A 20700-nucleotide genomic window follows, 5' to 3' on the forward strand; every position below is an offset into this window, starting at 1 on the left:
CTCTCCTGTGTGATACTGTCTGCTGAGCTGTGTATCTAATCCTATCCTGTGTGATACTGTCTTCTGAGCTGTGTATCTAATCCTATCCTGTGTGATACTGTCTTCTGAGCTGTGTATCTAATCCTATCATGTGCGATACTGTCTGCGGAGCTGTGTATCTAATCCTATCCTGTGTGATACAGTCTGCTGAGCTGTGTATCTAATCCTGTGTGATACTGTCTTCTGAGCTGTGTATCTAATCCTATCCTGTGTGATACTGTCTCCTGAGCTGTATATCTAATCCTATCCTGTGTGATACTGCTGTGCTGTGTATCTAATCCTATCCTGTGTGATACTGCTGAGCTGTGTATCTAATCCTATCCTGTGTGATACTGACTGCTGAGCTGTGTATCTAATCCTATCCTGTGTGATACTGCTGAGCTGTGTATCTAATCCTCTCCTGTGTGATACTGTCTGCTGAGCTTTGTATCTAATCCTATCCTGTGTGATACTGCTGAGCTGTGTATCTAATCCTCTCCTGTGTGATACAGTCTGCTGAGCTGTGTATCTAATCCTCTCCTGTGTGATACTGTCTGCTGAGCTGTGTATCTAATCCTATCCTGTGTGATACTGTCTTCTGAGCTGTGTATCTAATCCTATCATGTGCGATACTGTCTGCGGAGCTGTGTATCTAATCCTATCCTGTGTGATACAGTCTGCTGAGCTGTGTATCTAATCCTGTGTGATACTGTCTTCTGAGCTGTGTATCTAATCCTATCCTGTGTGATACTGCTGAGCTGTGTATCTCATCCTCTCCTGTGTGATACAGTCTGCTGTGCTGTGTATCTAATCCTATCCTGTGTGATAGTCGGCTGAGCTGTGTATCTCATCCTCTCCTGTGTGATACTATCTGCTGATCTGTGTATCTAATCCTCTTCTGTGTGATACTGAGCTGTGTATCTAATCCTATCCTGTGTGATACTGCTGAGCTGTATATCTAATCCTCTCCTGTGTGATACAGTCTGCTGAGCTGTGTATCTAATCCTCTCCTGTGTGATACAGTCTGTTGGAGCACCTTGTATATTGCAGGATATTTGGGCACAGAGGCGCAGGACGTTAGGACTCATAAGATCCCTGAGCCCTGATCTTGGTGAATGTGAGAGCTTTTATGTCTGCCACAGTGTGAAGAGCTCTGCTTGCTGTCAGTGAATGCAAATTAACTTGTATACATATGGAAAATGTATACACAAAGGGCAGGACAGACGGGGGCACAGAGGGCAGGACAGACGGGGGCACAGAGGGCAGGACAGACGGGGGCACAGAGGGCAGGACAGACGGGGGCACAGAGGGCAGGACAGACGGGGGCACAGAGGGCAGGACAGACGGGGCAAAGAGGGCAGGACAGACGGGGGCACAGAGGGCAGGACAGAGGGGGGCACAGAGGGCAGGACAGAGGGGGGCTCAGAGGGCAGGACAGACGGGGGCACAGAGGGCAGGACAGACGGGGCACAGAGGGCAGGACAGACGGGGGCACAGAGGGCAGGACAGAGGGGGGCACAGAGGGCAGGACAGAGGGGGGCACAGAGGGCAGGACAGACGGGGGCTCAGAGGGCAGGACAGACGGGGGCACAGAGGGCAGGACAGACGGGGGCACAGAGGGCAGGACAGACGGGGGCTCAGAGGGCAGGACAGACGGGGGCTCAGAGGGCAGGACAGACGGGGGCTCAGAGGGCAGGACAGACGGGGGCTCAGAGGGCAGGACAGACGGGGGCACAGAGGGCAGGACAGACGGGGGCACAGAGGGCAGGACAGACGGGGGCACAGAGGGCAGGACAGACGGGGGCTCAGAGGGCAGGACAGACGGGGGCTCAGAGGGCAGGACAGACGGGGGCTCAGAGGGCAGGACAGACGGGGGCTCAGAGGGCAGGACAGACGGGGGCACAGAGGGCAGGACAGACGGGGGCTTTTGTCTGTACCAAAGGGTAATATCTGTGGTAACATGGCCCCCACAAGTCTACACCGTGACATTCATAGGATCTGTCCTGATATATCGGCTTTCTAATTACAGTGAATTATCTGCATCAGGGGAACCACTAACTACATCTGTCCAACACCAGAACCCAGGAACACCCCTCCAGAAAGAAGGGTGCATCAAATACAGGGGGGGGGGGCAAACCTGCATATTATAGCTACATAATACACTATTAGTAACAGGAGGAGACGGACTGCTCCTCCCTCACATGTTATGTCATCTCTATCATGAGTAGAAGAAGTAACATGTCATCTGCAGACAGCAGGGAATGAGCCGGATCCAGAGATCCTAAATAATATGCAGAACAAACCCTGGACGGGCGCCAGAACATCAGATGATATTAACATGAATTCCTTCATAGGGAAAATATTCTACAGAGGAGACATCGGAAAGATCGGGAGAGGAGAGGGGGTGACACACTACAGAGAGCGGGGGAAGAGCCTTGGGGTGACAGGAAGAGGCTCCCCAATAACTGCTCCTACCACAAAACCTGCAAGTGTCAGCATGTCCCTGTCCTGTCCCCCCAAGTGTCAGCGTGTCCCTGTCCTGTCACCCCAAGTGTCAGCGTGTCCCTGTCCTGTCCCCCCAAGTGTCAGTGTGTCCCTGTCCTGTCCCCCCAAGTGTCAGTGTGTCCCTGTCCTGTCCCCCAAGTGTCAGCGTGTCCCTGTCCTGTCCCCCAAGTGTCAGCGTGTCCCTGTCCTGTCCCCCAAGTGTCAGCGTGTCCCTGTCCTGTCCCCCAAGTGTCAGCGTGTCCCTGTCCTGTCCCCCAAGTGTCAGCGTGTCCCTGTCCTGTCCCCCAAGTGTCAGCGTGTCCCTGTCCTGTCCCCCCAAGTGTCAGCGTGTCCCTGTCCTGTCCCCCCAAGTGTCAGCGTGTCCCTGTACTATACCCCCAAGTGTCAGCGTGTCCCTGTCCTGTCCCCCCAAGTGTCAGCGTGTCCCTGTACTATACCCCCAAGTGTCAGCGTGTCCCTGTCCTGTCCCCCCAAGTGTCAGCGTGTCCCTGTCCTGTCCCCCCAAGTGTCAGTGTGTCCCTGTACTATACCCCCAAGTGTCAGCGTGTCCCTGTCCTGTCCCCCCAAGTGTCAGCATGTCCCTGTCCTGTCCCCCCAAGTGTCAGTGTGTCCCTGTACTATACCCCCAAGTGTCAGCGTGTCCCTGTCCTGTCCCCCCAAGTGTCAGCATGTCCCTGTCCTGTCCCCCCAAGTGTCAGCGTGTCCCTGTCCTGTCCCCCAAGTGTCAGCGTGTCCCTGTCCTGTCCCCCAAGTGTCAGCGTGTCCCTGTCCTGTCCCCCAAGTGTCACCGTGTCCCTGTCCTGTCCCCCCAAGTGTCAGCGTGTCCCTGTCCTGTCCCCCCAAGTGTCAGCGTGTCCCTGTCCTGTCCCCCCACCTGTCAGTCTGTCCCTGTACTATACCCCCAAGTGTCAGCGTGTCCCTGTCCTGTCCCCCAAGTGTCAGCGTGTCCCTGTCCTGTCCCCCCAAGTGTCAGTGTGTCCCTGTCCTGTCCCCCAAGTGTCAGCGTGTCCCTGTCCTGCCCCCCAAGTGTCAGCGTGTCCCTGTCCTGTCCCCCAAGTGTCAGCGTGTCCCTGTCCTGTCCCCCAAGTGTCAGCGTGTCCCTGTCCTGTCCCCCCTAGTGTCAGCGTGTCCCTGTCCTGTCCCCCCAAGTGTCAGTGTGTCCCTGTACTATACCCCCAAGTGTCAGCGTGTCCCTGTCCTGTCCCCCCAAGTGTCAGCGTGTCCCTGTCCTGTCCCCCCAAGTGTCAGCGTGTCCCTGTCCTGTGCCCCAAGTGTCAGCGTGTCCCTGTCCTGTCCCCCAAGTGTCAGCGTGTCCCTGTCCTGTCCCCCAAGTGTCAGCGTGTCCCTGTCCTGTCCCCCAAGTGTCAGCGTGTCCCTGTCCTGTCCCCCCAAGTGTCAGCGTGTCCCTGTCCTGTCCCCCCAAGTGTCAGCGTGTCCCTGTCCTGTCCCCCAAGTGTCAGCGTGTCCCTGTCCTGTCCCCCCAAGTGTCAGTGTGTCCCTGTCCTGTCCCCCCAAGTGTCAGTGTGTCCCTGTACTATACCCCCAAGTGTCAGCGTGTCCCTGTCCTGTCCCCCAAGTGTCAGCGTGTCCCTGTCCTGTCCCCCAAGTGTCAGCGTGTCCCTGTCCTGTCCCCCAAGTGTCAGCGTGTCCCTGTCCTGTCCCCCAAGTGTCAGCGTGTCCCTGTCCTGTCCCCCAAGTGTCAGCGTGTCCCTGTCCTGTCACCCCAAGTGTCAGCGTGTCCCTGTCCTGTCCCCCCAAGTGTCAGCGTGTCCCTGTCCTGTCCCCCCAAGTGTCAGTGTGTCCCTGTACTATACCCCCAAGTGTCAGCGTGTCCCTGTCCTGTCCCCCCAAGTGTCAGCGTGTCCCTGTCCTGTCCCCCCAAGTGTCAGCGTGTCCCTGTCCTGTCCCCCAAGTGTCAGCGTGTCCCTGTCCTGTCCCCCAAGTGTCAGCGTGTCCCTGTCCTGTCCCCCCAAGTGTCAGCGTGTCCCTGTCCTGTCCCCCAAGTGTCAGCGTGTCCCTGTCCTGTCCCCCCTAGTGTCAGCGTGTCCCTGTCCTGTCCCCCCAAGTGTCAGCGTGTCCCTGTCCTGTCCCCCCAAGTGTCAGCGTGTCCCTGTCCTGTCCCCCCACCTGTCAGTCTGTCCCTGTACTATACCCCCAAGTGTCAGCGTGTCCCTGTCCTGTCCCCCAAGTGTCAGCGTGTCCCTGTCCTGTCCCCCCAAGTGTCAGTGTGTCCCTGTCCTGTCCCCCAAGTGTCAGCGTGTCCCTGTCCTGCCCCCCAAGTGTCAGCGTGTCCCTGTCCTGTCCCCCAAGTGTCAGCGTGTCCCTGTCCTGTCCCCCAAGTGTCAGCGTGTCCCTGTCCTGTCCCCCCTAGTGTCAGCGTGTCCCTGTCCTGTCCCCCCAAGTGTCAGCGTGTCCCTGTCCTGTCCCCCCAAGTGTCAGTGTGTCCCTGTACTATACCCCCAAGTGTCAGCGTGTCCCTGTCCTGTCCCCCCAAGTGTCAGCGTGTCCCTGTCCTGTGCCCCAAGTGTCAGCGTGTCCCTGTCCTGTCCCCCCAAGTGTCAGCGTGTCCCTGTCCTGTCCCCCAAGTGTCAGCGTGTCCCTGTCCTGTCCCCCAAGTGTCAGCGTGTCCCTGTCCTGTCCCCCCAAGTGTCAGCGTGTCCCTGTCCTGTCCCCCCAAGTGTCAGCGTGTCCCTGTCCTGTCCCCCAAGTGTCAGCATGTCCCTGTCCTGTCCCCCCAAGTGTCAGCGTGTCCCTGTCCTGTCCCCCAAGTGTCAGCGTGTCCCTGTCCTGTCCCCCCAAGTGTCAGCGTGTCCCTGTCCTGTCCCCCCAAGTGTCAGCGTGTCCCTGTCCTGTCCCCCAAGTGTCAGCATGTCCCTGCACTGTCCCCCCAAGTGTCAGCGTGTCCCTGTCCTGTCCCCCAAGTGTCAGCATGTCCCTGTCCTGTCCCCCCAAGTGTCAGCGTGTCCCTGCCCTGTCCCCCCAAGTGTCAGCGTGTCCTGTCCTGTCCCCCAAGTGTCAGCGTGTCCCTGTCCTGTCCCCCCAAGTGTCAGCGTGTCCCTGTCCTGTCCCCCCAAGTGTCAGCGTGTCCCTGTCCTGTCCCCCCAAGTGTCAGCGTGTCCCTGTCCTGTCCCCCAAGTGTCAGCGTGTCCCTGTCCTGTCACCCCAAGTGTCAGCGTGTCCCTGTCCTGTCCCCCAAGTGTCAGCGTGTCCCTGTCCTGTCCCCCAAGTGTCAGCGTGTCCCTGTCCTGTCACCCCAAGTGTCAGCGTGTCCCTGTCCCATCCCCCATGTGTCAGCGTGTCCCTGTCCCAGTCCCCCCAAGTGTCAGCGTGTCCCTGTCCTGTCCCCCAAGTGTCAGCGTGTCCCTGTCCTGTCCCCCCAAGTGTCAGCGTGTCCCTGTCCTGTCCCCCAAGTGTCAGCGTGTCCCTGTCCTGTCCCCCCAAGTGTCAGCGTGTCCCTGTCCTGTCCCCCCAAGTGTCAGCGTGTCCCTGTCCTGTCCCCCAAGTGTCAGCGTGTCCCTGTCCTGTCCCCCAAGTGTCAGCGGGTCCCTGTCCTGTCCCCCCAAGTGTCAGCGTGTCCCTGTCCTGTCCCCCCAAGTGTCAGCGTGTCCCTGTCCTGTCCCCCCAAGTGTCAGCGTGTCCCTGCCCTGTCCCCCAAGTGTCAGCGTGTCCCTGTCCTGTCCCCCCAAGTGTCAGCGTGTCCCTGTCCTGTCCCCCAAGTGTCAGCGTGTCCCTGTCCTGTCCCCCCAAGTGTCAGCGTGTCCCTGTCCTGTCCCCCCAAGTGTCAGCGTGTCCCTGTCCTGTCCCCCAAGTGTCAGCGTGTCCCTGTCCTGTCCCCCCAAGTGTCAGCGTGTCCCTGTCCTGTCCCCCCAAGTGTCAGCGTGTCCCTGTCCTGTCCCCCCAAGTGTCAGCGTGTCCCTGTCCTGTCCCCCAAGTGTAAGCGTGTCCCTGTCCTGTCCCCCCAAGTGTCAGCGTGTCCCTGTCCTGTCCCCCCAAGTGTCAGCGTGTCCCTGTCCTGTCCCCCCAAGTGTCAGCGTGTCCCTGTCCTGTCCCCCAAGTGTCAGCGTGTCCCTGTCCTGTCCCCCCAAGTGTCAGCGTGTCCCTGTCCTGTCCCCCCAAGTGTCAGCGTGTCCCTGTCCTGTCCCCCAAGTGTCAGCGTGTCCCTGTCCTGTCCCCCAATTGTCAGCGTGACCCTGTCCTGTCCCCCCCCAAGTGTCAGCGTGCCCCTGTCCTGTCCCCCCAAGTGTCAGCGTGTCCCCGTCCTGTCCCCCCCAAGTGTCAGCGTGTCCCCGTCCTGTCCCCCAAGTGTCAGCGTGTCCCTGTCCTGTCCCCCCAAGTGTCAGCTTGTCCCTGTCCTGTCCCCCCCAAGTGTCAGCGTGTCCCTGTCCTGTCCCCCCAAGTGTAAGCGTGTCCCTGTCCTGTCCCCCCAAGTGTCAGCGTGTCCCTGTCCTGTCCCCCAAGTGTCAGCGTGTCCCTGTCCTGTCCCCCAAGTGTCAGCGTGTCCCCGTCCTGTCCCCCCCAAGTGTCAGCGTGTCCCCGTCCTGTCCCCCCCAAGTGTCAGCGTGTCCCCGTCCTGTCCCCCCCAAGTGTCAGCGTGTCCCTGTCCTGTCCCCCCAAGTGTCAGCGCGTCCCTGTCCTGTCCCCCCAAGTGTCAGCGCGTCCCTGTCCTGTCCCCCCAAGTGTCAGCGCGTCCCTGTCCTGTCCCCCCAAGTGTCAGCGTGTCCCTGTCCTGTCCCCCCAAGTGTCAGCGTGTCCCTGTCCTGTCCCCCCAAGTGTCAGCGTGTCCATGTCCTGTCCCCCCAAGTGTCAGCGTGTCCCTGTCCTGTCCCCCCAAGTGTCAGCGTGTCCCTGTACTATACCCCCCAAGTGTCAGCGTGTCCCTGTCCTGTCCCCCAAGTGTCAGCGTGTCCCCGTCCTGTCCCCCCCAAGTGTCAGCGTGTCCCTGTCCTGTCCCCCCCAAGTGTCAGCGTGTCCCTGTCCTGTCCCCCCCAAGTGTCAGCGTGTCCCTGTCCTGTCCCCCCCAAGTGTCAGCGTGTCCCTGTCCTGTCCCCCCCAAGTGTCAGCGTGTCCCTGTCCTGTCCCCCCCAAGTGTCAGCGTGTCCCTGTCCTGTCCCCCCCAAGTGTCAGCGTGTCCCTGTCCTGTCCCCCCCAAGTGTCAGCGTGTCCCTGTCCTGTCCCCCCCAAGTGTCAGCGTGTCCCTGTCCTGTCCCCCCCAAGTGTCAGCGTGTCCCTGTCCTGTCCCCCCAAGTGTCAGCGTGTCCCTGTCCTGTCCCCCCAAGTGTCAGCGTGTCCCTGTCCTGTCCCCCCAAGTGTCAGCATGTCCCTGTCCTGTCCCCCCAAGTGTCAGCGTGTCCCCGTCCTGTCCCCCCCAAGTGTCAGCGTGTCCCTGTCCTGTCCCCCCCAAGTGTCAGCGTGTCCCTGTCCTGTCCCCCCCAAGTGTCAGCGTGTCCCTGTCCTGTCCCCCCCAAGTGTCAGCGTGTCCCTGTCCTGTCCCCCCCAAGTGTCAGCGTGTCCCTGTCCTGTCCCCCCCAAGTGTCAGCGTGTCCCTGTCCTGTCCCCCCCAAGTGTCAGCGTGTCCCTGTCCTGTCCCCCCAAGTGTCAGCGTGTCCCTGTCCTGTCCCCCCAAGTGTCAGCGTGTCCCTGTCCTGTGCCCCAAGTGTCAGCGTGTCCCTGTCCTGTCCCCCCAAGTGTCAGCGTGTCCCTGTCCTGTCCCCCCAAGTGTCAGCGTGTCCCTGTCCTGTCCCCCCAAGTGTCAGCGTGTCCCTGTCCTGTCCCCCCAAGTGTCAGCGTGTCCCTGTCCTGTCCCCCAAGTGTCAGCGTGTCCCTGTCCTGTCCCCCCCAAGTGTCAGCGTGTCCCTGTCCTGTCCCCCCCAAGTGTCAGCGTGTCCCTGTCCTGTCCCCCCCAAGTGTCAGCGTGTCCCTGTCCTGTCCCCCCCAAGTGTCAGCGTGTCCCTGTCCTGTCCCCCCCAAGTGTCAGCGTGTCCCTGTCCTGTCCCCCCAAGTGTCAGCGTGTCCCTGTCCTGTCCCCCCCAAGTGTCAGCGTGTCCCTGTCCTGTCCCCCCAAGTGTCAGCGTGTCCCTGTCCTGTCCCCCCCCAAGTGTCAGCGTGTCCCTGTCCTGTCCCCCCCCAAGTGTCAGCGTGTCCCTGTCCTGTCCCCCCAAGTGTCAGCGTGTCCCTGTCCTGTCCCCCCAAGTGTCAGCGTGTCCCTGTCCTGTCCCCCCAAGTGTCAGCGTGTCCCTGTCCTGTCCCCCCAAGTGTCAGCGTGTCCCTGTCCTGTCCCCCCAAGTGTCAGCGTGTCCCTGTCCTGTCCCCCCCCCAAGTGTCAGCGTGTCCCTGTCCTGTCCCCCCAAGTGTCAGCGTGTCCCTGTCCTGTCCCCCCAAGTGTCAGCGTGTCCCTGTCCTGTCCCCCCCCAAGTGTCAGCGTGTCCCTGTCACCCCAAGTGTCAGCGTGTCCCTGTCCTGTCCCCCCAAGTGTCAGCGTGTCCCTGTCCTGTCCCCCCCCCAAGTGTCAGCGTGTCCCTGTCCTGTCCCTCAAGCGTCAGGGTGTCCCTGTCCTGTCCCCCCAAGTGTCAGCGTGTCCCTGTCCTGTCCCCCAAGTGTCAGCGTGTACCTGTCCTGTCCCCCAAGTGTCAGCGTGTCCCTGTCCTGTCCCCCAAGTGTCAGCGTGTCCCTGTCCTGTCCCCCCAAGTGTCAGCGTGTCCCTGTCCTGTCCCCCAAGTGTCAGCGTGTCCCTGTCCTGTCCCCCCAAGTGTCAGCGTGTACCTGTCCTGTCCCTCAAGTGTCAGCGTGTACCTGTCCTGTCCCCCAAGTGTCAGCGTGTCCCTGTCCTGTCCCCCAAGTGTCAGCGTGTACCTGTCCTGTCCCCCCAAGTGTCAGCGTGTCCCTGTCCTGTCCCCCAAGTGTCAGCGTGTCCCTGTCCTGTCCCCCAAGTGTCAGCATGCCCCTGTCCTGTCCCCCCAAGAGTCAGCGTGTCCCTGTCCTGTCCCCCCAAGTGTCAGCTTGTCTCTGTACTATACCCCCAAGTGTCAGCGTGTCCCTGTACTATACCCCTAAGTGTCAGCGTGTCCCTGTACTATACCCCCAAGTGTCAGCGTGTCCCTGTCCCCCATTCCATGGCTCCCTGTGTACTTACCGTTGCAGTGTGTCTTGCGGGATCCTACTTGCGCCAGTTTGAGGTTTGGCCACGTTCTTGTTGGCGGTCATGGTCATTTCTGCACTCTGGGGATGTAAGAACCTGCATGGAAAAAGAAAGAAGAGTTTCATCTCTGATAATGTGATGTCTGCGGTCATAGAACAGACCAGTATCACCAGTAACGCTGCTGCACTGGTGCCGGGGAGAGGATGAGCCCTCCAGTGTTTCCGGAATCATCAGGACTAAACTTCTGAAAATTCCACTATGAAAGAAAGATGGAGAAACCTGTGATGACAGAAATGTGGCCATCGTTACCCTGAGAAATCTGAAGAAGCCCAGTAATTGGAAGGGTCCTACAGGGACAAGTCCTCACCATTCAGGGTCTGCCGGCAGCCACCACTAGGGGGAGCTCACATAATGGGAACCTGCTATCAGGTGTAACTGTATACACGAAGGGTACTGTCCCCGGAGTGTAATCCAATCTTTGTCTCCTCACACTGCTAAGCTCTGTGCTCTCTGCAGCCAGTGTTATGTATTATCCCTGGAGAGATGTGTAATCAGACCTCACACTGCTGTGCTCTGTGCTCTCTGCAGCCAGTGTTATGTATTGTCCCTGGAGAGATGTGTAATCAGACCTCACACTGCTGTGCTCTGTGCTTTCTGCAGCCAGTGTTATGTATTATCCCTGGAGAGATGTATAATCAGACCTCACACTGCTGTGCTCTGTGCTCTCTGCAGCCAGTGTTATGTATTATCCCTGGAGAGATGTGTAATCAGACCTCACACTGCTGTGATCTGTGCTCTCTGCAGCCAGTGTTATGTACTGTCCCTGGAGAGATGTGTAATCAGACCTCACACTGCTGTGCTCTGTGCTCTGTGCAGCCAGTGTTATGTATTGTCCCTGGAGAGATGTGTAATCAGACCTCACACTGCTGTGCTCTCTGCAGCCAGTGTTATGTATTATCCCTCGACAGATGTGTAATCAGACCTCACACTGCTGTGCTCTGTGCAGCCAGTGTTATGTATTGTCCCTGGAGAGATGTGTAATCTTACCTCACACTGCTGTGCTCTGTGCTCGCTGCAGCCAGTGTTATGTATTGTCCCTGGAGAGAGGTTTAATCAGACCTCACACTGCTGTGCTCTGTGCTCTCTGCAGCCAGTGTTATGTACTGTCCCTGGAGAGATGTGTAATCAGACCTCACACTGCTGTGCTCTGTGCTCTCTGCAGCCAGTGTTATGTACTGTCCCTGGAGAGATGTGTAATCAGACCTCACACTGCTGTGCTCTGTGCTCTCTGCAGTCAGTGTTATGCATTGTCCCTGGAGAGATGTCAGATCTGACACTGCTGTGCTCTGTGCTCTCTGCAGCCAGTGTTATGTATTGTCCCTGGAGAGATGTGTAATCAGACCTCACACTGCTGTGCTCTGTGCTCCCTGCAGCCAGTGTTATGTATTGTCCCTGGAGAGATGTGTAATCAGACCTCACACTGCTGTGCTCTGTGCTCTCTGCAGCCAGTGTTATGTACTGTCCCTGGAGAGACGTGTAATCAGACCTCACACTGCTGTGCTCTGTGCTCTCTACAGCCAGTGTTATGTACTGTCCCTGGAGGGATGTGTAATCAGACCTCACACTGCTGTGCTCTGTGCTCTTTGCAGACAGTGTTATGTATTGTCCCTGGAGAGATGTGTAATCAGACCTCACACTGCTGTGCTCTGTGCTCTCTGCAGCCAGTGTTATGTATTGTCCCTGGAGAGATGTGTAATCAGACCTCACACTGCTGTGCTCTGTGCTCTCTGCAGCCAGTGTTATGTATTATCCCTGGAGAGATGTGTAATCAGACCTCACACTGCTGTGCTCTGTGCTCTTTGCAGCCAGTGTTATGTATTGTCCCTGGAGAGATGTGTAATCAGACCTGACACTGCTGTGCTCTGTGCTCTCTGCAGCCAGTGTTATGTACTGTCCCTGGAGAGATTTGTAATCAGACCTCACACTGCTGTGCTCTGTGCTCTCTGCAGCCAGTGTTGTGTACTGTCCCTGGAGAGATGTGTAATCAGTCCTCACACTGCTGTGCTCTGTGCTCTTTGCAGACAGTGTTATGTATTGTCCCTGGAGAGATGTGTAATCAGACCTCACACTGCTGTGCTCTGTGCTCTCTGCACCCAGTGTTATGTATTGTCCCTGGAGAGATGTGTAATCAGACCTCACACTGCTGTGCTCTGTGCTCTCTGCACCCAGTGTTATGTATTGTCCCTGGAGAGATGTGTAATCAGACCTCACACTGCTGTGCTCTCTGCAGCCAGGGTTAGGTATTGTCCCTGGAGAGATGTGTAATCAGATCTCACACTGCTGTGCTCTGTGCTCTCTGCAGCCAGTGTTATGTATTATCCCTGGAGAGATGTGTAATCAGACCTCACACTGCTGTGCTCTGTGCTCTTTGCAGCCAGTGTTATGTACTGTCCCTGGAGAGATTTGTAATCAGACCTCACACTGCTGTGCTCTGTGCTCTCTGCAGCCAGTGTTATGTATTGTCCCTGGAGAGATGTGTAATCAGACCTCACACTGCTGTGCTCTGTGCTCTCTGCAGCCAGTGTTATGTATTGTCCCTGGAGAGATGTGTAATCAGACCTCACACTGCTGTGCTCTGTGCTCTCTGCAGCCAGTGTTATGTACTGTCCCTGGAGAGATGTGTAATCAGACCTCACACTGCTGTGCTCTGTGCTCTCTGCAGCCAGTGTTGTGTACTGTCCCTGGAGAAATGTGTAATCAGACCTCACACTGCTGTGCTCTGTGCTCTCTGCAGCCAGTGTTATGTATTATCCCTGGAGAGATGTGTAATCAGACCTGACACTGCTGTGCTCTGTGCTCTCTGCAGCCAGTGTTATGTATGGTCCTGGAGAGATGTGTAATCAGACCTCACACTGCTGTGCTCTGTGCTCTCTGCAGCCAGTGTTATGTATTGTCCCTGGAGAGATGTGTAATCAGACCTCACACTGCTGTGCTCTGAGCTCCCTGCAGCCAGTGTTATGTATTGTCCATGAAGAGATGTGTAATCAGACCTCACACTGCTGTGCTCTGTGCTCTTTGCAGCCAGTGTTATGTATTGTCCCTGGAGAGATGTGTAATCAGACCTCACACTGCTGTGCTCTGTGCTCTCTGCAGCCAGTGTTATGTATTGTCCCTGGAGAGATGTGTAATCAGACCTCACACTGCTGTGCTCTGTGCTCTCTGCACCCAGTGTTATGTATTGTCCCTGGAGAGATGTGTAATCAGACCTCACACTGCTGTGCTCTCTGCAGCCAGGGTTAGGTATTGTCCCTGGAGAGATGTGTAATCAGATCTCACACTGCTGTGCTCTGTGCTCTCTGCAGCCAGTGTTATGTATTATCCCTGGAGAGATGTGTAATCAGACCTCACACTGCTGTGCTCTGTGCTCTTTGCAGCCAGTGTTATGTACTGTCCCTGGAGAGATTTGTAATCAGACCTCACACTGCTGTGCTCTGTGCTCTCTGCAGCCAGTGTTATGTATTGTCCCTGGAGAGATGTGTAATCAGACCTCACACTGCTGTGCTCTGTGCTCTCTGCAGCCAGTGTTATGTATTGTCCCTGGAGAGATGTGTAATCAGACCTCACACTGCTGTGCTCTGTGCTCTCTGCAGCCAGTGTTATGTACTGTCCCTGGAGAGATGTGTAATCAGACCTCACACTGCTGTGCTCTGTGCTCTCTGCAGCCAGTGTTGTGTACTGTCCCTGGAGAAATGTGTAATCAGACCTCACACTGCTGTGCTCTGTGCTCTCTGCAGCCAGTGTTATGTATTATCCCTGGAGAGATGTGTAATCAGACCTGACACTGCTGTGCTCTGTGCTCTCTGCAGCCAGTGTTATGTATGGTCCTGGAGAGATGTGTAATCAGACCTCACACTGCTGTGCTCTGTGCTCTCTGCAGCCAGTGTTATGTATTGTCCCTGGAGAGATGTGTAATCAGACCTCACACTGCTGTGCTCTGAGCTCCCTGCAGCCAGTGTTATGTATTGTCCATGAAGAGATGTGTAATCAGACCTCACACTGCTGTGCTCTGTGCTCTTTGCAGCCAGTGTTATGTATTGTCCCTGGAGAGATGTGTAATCAGACCTCACACTGCTGTGCTCTGTGCTCTCTGCAGCCAGTGTTATGTATTGTCCCTGGAGAGATGTGTAATCAGACCTCACACTGCTGTGCTCTGAGCTCCCTGCAGCCAGTGTTATGTATTGTCCATGAAGAGATGTGTAATCAGACCTCACACTGCTGTGCTCTGTGCTCTTTGCAGCCAGTGTTATGTATTGTCCCTGGAGAGATGTGTAATCAGACCTCACACTGCTGTGCTCTGTGCTCTCTGCAGCCAGTGTTATGTATTGTCCCTGGAGAGATGTGTAATCAGACCTCACACTGTTGTGCTCTGTGCTCTCTGCAGCCAGTGTTATGTATTGTCCCTGGAGAGATGTGTAATCAGACCTCACACTGCTGTGCTCTGTGCTCTCTGCAGCCAGTATTATGTATTGTCGCTGGCGAGATGTGTAATCAGACCTCACACTGCTGTGCTCTGTGCTCTCTGCAGCCAGTGCTATGTATTGTCCCTGCAGAGATGTGTAATCAGACCTCACACTGCTGTGCTCTGTGCTCTCTGCAGCCAGTGTTATGTATGGTCCTGGAGAGATGTGTAATCAGACCTCACACTGCTATGCTCTGTGCTCTCTGCAGCCAGTGTTATGTATTGTCCCTGGAGAGATGTGTAATCAGACCTCACACTGCTGTGCTCTGTGCTCTCTGCAGCCAGTGTTATGTATTGTCCCTGGAGAGATGTGTAATCAGACCTCACACTGCTGTGCTCTGTGCTCTCTGCAGCCAGTGTAATGTATTATCCCTGGAGAGATGTGTAATCAGACCTCACACTGCTGTGCTCTGTGCTCTCTGCAGCCAGTGTTATGTATTGTCCTGGAGAGATGTGTAATCAGACCTCACACTGCTGTGCTCTGTGCTCTCTGCAGCCAGTGTTATGTATTGTACTTGGAGAGACGTGTAATCAGACCTCACACTGCTGTGCTCTGTGCTCTCTGCAGCCAGTGTTATGTACTGTCCCTGGAGAGATGTGTAATCAGACCTCACACTGCTGTGCTCTGTGCTCTCTGCAGCCAGTGTTATGTACTGTCCCTGGAGAGATGTGTAATCAGACCTCACACTGCTGTGCTCTGTGCTCTCTGCAGCCAGTGTTATGTACTGTCCCTGGAGAGATGTGTAATCAGACCTCACACTGCTGTGCTCTGTGCTCTCTGCAGCCAGTGTTATGTATTGTCCCTGGAGTGATGTGTAATCAGACCTCACACTGCTGTGCTCTGTGCTCTCTGCAGCCAGTGTTATGTATTGTCCCTGGAGAGATCTGTAATCAGACCTCACACTGCTGTGCTCTGTGCTCTCTGCAGCCAGTGTTATGTATTGTCCCTGGAGAGATGTGTAATCAGACCTCACACTGCTGTGCTCTGTGCTCTCTGCAGCCAGTGTTATGTATTGTCCCTGGAGAGATCTGTAATCAGACCTCACACTGCTGTGCTCTGTGCTCTCTGCAGCCAGTGTTATGTATTGTACCTGGAGAGATGTGTAATCAGACCTCACACTGCTGTGCTCTGTGCTCTCTGCAGCCAGTGTTATGTACTGTCCCTGGAGAGATGTGTAATCAGACCTCACACTGCTGTGCTCTGTGCTCTCTGCAGCCAGTGTTATGTACTGTCCCTGGAGAGATGTGTAATCAGACCTCACACTGCTGTGCTCTGTGCTCTCTGCAGCCAGTGTTATGTATTGTCCCTGGAGTGATGTGTAATCAGACCTCACACTGCTGTGCTCTCTGCAGCCAGTGTTATGTACTGTCCCTGGAGAGATGTGTAATCAGACCTCACACTGCTGTGCTCTGTGCTCTCTCTGCAGCCAGCGTTATGTATTGTCCCTGGAGAGATGTGTAATCAGACCTCACACTGCTGTGCTCTGTGCTCCCTGCAGCCAGTATTATATTTTAGTCCTGGAGAGATGTGTAATCAGACCTCACACTGCTGTGCGCTGTGCTCTCTGCAGCCAGTATTATATTTTAGTCCTGGAGAGATGTGTAATCAGACCTCACACTGCTGTGCTCTGTGCTCTCTGCAGCCAGTGTTATGTGATGTCCCTGGAGAGATGTGTAATCAGACCTCACACTTCTGTGCTCTGTGCTCTCTGCAGCCAGAATTATATTTTAGTCCTGGAGAGATGTGTAATCAGACCTCACACTGCTGTGCTCTGTGCTCTCTGCAGCCAGTGTTATGTATTGTCCCTGGAGAGATGTGTAATCAGACCTCACACTGCTGTGCTCTGTGCTCTCTGCAGCCAGTGTTATGTATTGTCCCTGGAGAGATGTGTAATCAGACCTCACACTGCTGTGCTCTGTGCTCTCTGCAGCCAGTGTTATGTACTGTCCCTGGAGAGATGTGTAATCAGACCTCACACTGCTGTGCTCTGTGCTCTCTGCAGCCAGTATTATATTTTAGTCCTGGAGAGATGTGTAATCAGACCTCACACTGCTGTGCTCTGTGCACTCTGCAGCCAGTGTTATGTATTGTCCCTGGAGCGATGTGTAATCAGACCTCACACTGCTGTGCTCTGTGCTCTCTACAGCCAGTGTTATGTATTGTCCCTGGAGAGATGTGTAATCAGACCTCACACTGCTGTGCTCTGTGCTCTCTGCAGCCAGTATTATATTTTAGTCCTGGAGAGATGTGTAATCAGACCTCACACTGCTGTGCTCTGTGCTCTCTGCAGCCAGTGTTATGTACTGTCCCTGGAGAGATGTGTAATCAGACCTCACACTGCTGTGCTCTGTGCTCTCTGCAGCCAGTATTATATTTTAGTCCTGGAGAGATGTGTAATCAGACCTCACACTGCTGTGCTCTGTGCTCTCTGCAGCCAGTATTATATTTTAGTCCTGGAGAGATGTGTAATCAGACCTCACACTGCTGTGCTCTGTGCTCTCTGCAGCCAGTGTTATGTATTGTCCCTGGAGAGATGTGTAATCAGACCTCACACTGCTGTGCTCTGTGCTCTCTGCAGCCAGTATTATATTTTAGTCCTGGAGAGATGTGTAATCAGACCTCACACTGCTGTGCTCTGTGCTCTCTGCAGCCAGTGTTATGTATTGTCCCTGGAGAGATGTGTAATCAGACCTCACACTGCTGTGCTCTGTGCTCTCTGCAGCCAGTGTTATGTATTGTCCCTGGAGAGATGTGTAATCAGACCTCACACTGCTGTGCTCTGTGCTCTCTGCAGCCAGTATTATATTTTAGTCCTGGAGAGATGTGTAATGGACTGTGATATATGGATTTAGTTTTAGGAGTCTCCAAGTGCATTTGGGGCTTATCCTCACACTGCTGTGCCCCTAAACAAAAGCTGTAGCAGGATTCTAGTTGAAAAGTACAGCAGAGAGGAGGGGATGTGCAGCAGTACAATACGCACAGCACAGAGCACAGCAGTGTGAGGACACGTCCACAGATAATAAAGCAGAAAACTAGGAAGACTGTGGCTGCAGCTCTGGATGTGAGCGGAGTAGAGGCAGCAGCACACGGAGGATCTCATCACCTTCCTGACAAGACAAGTGTCTGGGGCTCAGCCAAGTGATAGGGGAAAGAAATAGCGCAAATATATATTTACACCACGTTTAATATCATTGCTTCACGACTTGTAGAGTTTATAAATAAAAGCTTCTCCGCTGCGAGCGCCGCGTCATGTGACCTCCGCAATCCCATGTGTAAGGAGAATGTGGGGGAGGGGACCCTCAGACGCTACATCTAGGACTCCCATAAATAGAAATGGAATATTCCTGGATAAAACTATAAATATTCCAGCTGGAAGACGAGACGCCCGCAGCGCGACACGGCGCCCCAAGACTGCGGACCCGGCCTCAGACATCTCACAGCTGAGGGTTTGTCTCTGAACCAGACTTCACCCTCGTACATTTTACCATCGCTCAGACACTGTAACAGAAAGCATGAGACGTTGGAGATCCACAGCTCAGTGGATACATTGTAACAAATCATCACTGATGTAAAGTCTATGGGTGTAGTAAGAAGCTCTGTGTGAATAAGCCCCATCCCCATGAGTGATGAGCGCCCTCTGCTCTGTGTGAATAAGCCCCATCCCCAGGAGTGATGAGCGCCCTCTGCTCTGTGTGAATAAGCCCCATCCCCAGGAGTGATGAGCGCCCTCTGCTCTGTGTGAATAAGCCCCATCCCCAGGAGTGATGAGCGCCCTCTGCTCTGTGTGACTAAGCCCCATCCCCAGGAGTGATGAGCGCCCTCTGCTCTGTGTGAATAAGCCCCATCGCTAGGAGTGATGAGCGCCCTCTGCTCTGTGTGACTAAGCCCCATCCCCAGGAGTGATGAGCGCCCTCTGCACTGTGTGAATAAGCCCCATCCCCAGGAGTGATGAGCGCCCTCTGCTCTGTGTGACTAAGCCCCATCCCCAGGAGTGATGAGCGCCCTCTGCTCTGTGTGAATAAGCCCCATCCCCAGGAGTGATGAGCGCCCTCTGCTCTGTGTGAATAAGCCCCATCCCCAGGAGTGATGAGCGCCCTCTGCTCTGTGTGACTAAGCCCCATCCCCAGGAGTGATGAGCGCCCTCTGCTCTGTGTGAATAAGCCCCATCCCTAGGAGTGATGAGCGCCCTCTGCTCTGTGTGACTAAGCCCCATCCCCAGGAGTGATGAGCGCCCTCTGCTCTGTGTGACTAAGCCCCATCCCCAGGAGTGATGAGCGCCCTCTGCTCTGTGTGAATAAGCCCCATCCCCAGGAGTGATGAGCGCCCTCTGCTCTGTGTGACTAAGCCCCATCCCCAGGAATGATGAGCGCCCTCTGCTCTGTGTGACTAAGCCCCATCCCCAGGAGTGATGAGCGCCCTCTGCTCTGTGTGACTAAGCCCCATCCCCAGGAGTGATGAGCGCCCTCTGCTCTGTGTGAATAAGCCCCATCCCCAGGAGTGATGAGCGCCCTCTGCTCTGTGTGACTAAGCCCCATCCCCAGGAGTGATGAGCGCCCTCTGCACTGTGTGAATAAGCCCCATCCCTAGGAGTGATGAGCGCCCTCTGCTCTGTGTGAATAAGCCCCATCCCCAGGAATGATGAGCGCCCTCTGCACTGTGTGACTAAGCCCCATCCCCAGGAGTGATGAGCGCCCTCTGCACTGTGTGAATAAGCCCCATCCCTAGGAGTGATGAGCGCCCTCTGCTCTGTGTGACTAAGCCCCATCCCCAGGAGTGATGAGCGCCCTCTGCTCTGTGTGACTAAGCCCCATCCCTAGGAGTGATGAGCGCCCTCTGCTCTGTGTGACTAAGCCCCATCCCCAGGAGTGATGAGCGCCCTCTGCTCTGTGTGACTAAGCCCCATCCCCAGGAGTGATGAGCGCCCTCTGCTCTGTGTGACTAAGCCCCATCCCCAGGAGTGATGAGCGCCCTCTGCTCTGTGTGAATAAGCCCCATCCCCAGGAGTGATGAGCGCCCTCTGCTCTGTGTGACTAAGCCCCATCCCCAGGAGTGATGAGCGCCCTCTGCTCTGTGTGAATAAGCCCCATCCCCAGGAGTGATGAGCGCCCTCTGCTCTGTGTGAATAAGCCCCATCGCTAGGAGTGATGAGCGCCCTCTGCTCTGTGTGACTAAGCCCCATCCCCAGGAGTGATGAGCGTTCTCTGCTCTGTGTGACTAAGCCCCATCGCTAGGAGTGATGAGCGCCCTCTGCTCTGTGTGACTAAGCCCCATCCCCAGGAGTGATGAGCGCCCTCTGCTCTGTGTGAATAAGCCCCATCCCCAGGAGTGATGAGCGCCCTCTGCACTGTGTGACTAAGCCCCATCCCCAGGAGTGATGAGCGCCCTCTGCACTGTGTGAATAAGCCCCATCCCCATGAGTGATGAGCGCCCTCTGCTCTGTGTGACTAAGCCCCATCCCCAGGAGTGATGAGCGCCCTCTGCACTGTGTGAATAAGCCCCATCCCCAGGAGTGATGAGCGCCCTCTGCACTGTGTGAATAAGCCCCATCCCCATGAGTGATGAGCGCCCTCTGCTCTGTGTGACTAAGCCCCATCCCCAGGAGTGATGAGCGCCCTCTGCTCTGTGTGACTAAGCCCCATCCCCAGGAGTGATGAGCGCCCTCTGCTCTGTGTGAATAAGCCCCATCCCCAGGAGTGATGAGCGCCCTCTGCACTGTGTGAATAAGCCCCATCCCCAGGAGTGATGAGCGCCCTCTGCTCTGTGTGACTAAGCCCCATCCCCAGGAGTGATGAGCGCCCTCTGCTCTGTGTGACTAAGCCCCATCCCCAGGAGTGATGAGCGCCCTCTGCTCTGTGTGAATAAGCCCCATCCCCAGGAGTGATGAGCGCCCTCTGCTCTGTGTGAATAAGCCCCATCCCCAGGAGTGATGAGCGTTCTCTGCTCTGTGTGAAAAAGCCCCATCCCCAGGAGTGATGAGCGCCCTCTGCACTGTGTGAATAAGCCCCATCCCCAAGAGTGATGAGCGCCCTCTGCTCTGTGTGAATAAGCCCCATCCCCAGGAGTGATGAGCGCCCTCTGCTCTGTGTGACTAAGCCCCATCCCCAGGAGTGATGAGCGCCCTCTGCTCTGTGTGACTAAGCCCCATCCCCAGGAGTGATGAGCGCCCTCTGCTATGTGTGAATAAGCCCCATCCCCAGGAGTGATGAGCGCCCTCTGCTATGTGTGACTAAGCCCCATCCCCAGGAGTGATGAGCGCCCTCTGCACTGTGTGACTAAGCCCCATCCCCAGGAGTGATGAGCACCCTCTGCACTGTGTGACTAAGCCCCATCCCCAGGAGTGATGAGCGCCCTCTGCTCTGTGTGAATAAGCCCCATCCCAAGGAGTGATGAGCGCCCTCTGCTCTGTGTGACTAAGCCCCATCCCCAGGAGTGATGAGCGCCCTCTGCTCTGTGTGACTAAGCCCCATCCCCAGGAGTGATGAGCGCCCTCTGCTCTGTGTGAATAAGCCCCATCCCCAGGAG

The 20700-nt window shown here is 56.0% G+C and overlaps 1 protein-coding gene across 3 annotated transcripts in view; it reads right to left on the minus strand.

Annotated features, from left to right (window-relative positions):
- The window catches only part of DENND2B (DENN domain containing 2B), a 160565-nt gene that overhangs the window by 85675 nt on the left and 54190 nt on the right, over positions 1 to 20700 (minus strand). For all 3 annotated transcript variants that reach the window (XM_072131758.1, XM_072131759.1, XM_072131757.1), the window contains exon 2: positions 9653 to 9754. In XM_072131758.1, coding sequence (XP_071987859.1) covers positions 9653 to 9729 — 77 coding nt within the window. In that variant the 5' untranslated portion in view covers positions 9730 to 9754. The remainder of the gene's footprint in view (positions 1 to 9652; positions 9755 to 20700) is intronic.

The sequence above is a fragment of the Engystomops pustulosus genome, unplaced genomic scaffold (assembly GCF_040894005.1).
Source record: "Engystomops pustulosus unplaced genomic scaffold, aEngPut4.maternal MAT_SCAFFOLD_135, whole genome shotgun sequence".
Classification (NCBI taxonomy): domain Eukaryota; kingdom Metazoa; phylum Chordata; class Amphibia; order Anura; family Leptodactylidae; genus Engystomops; species Engystomops pustulosus.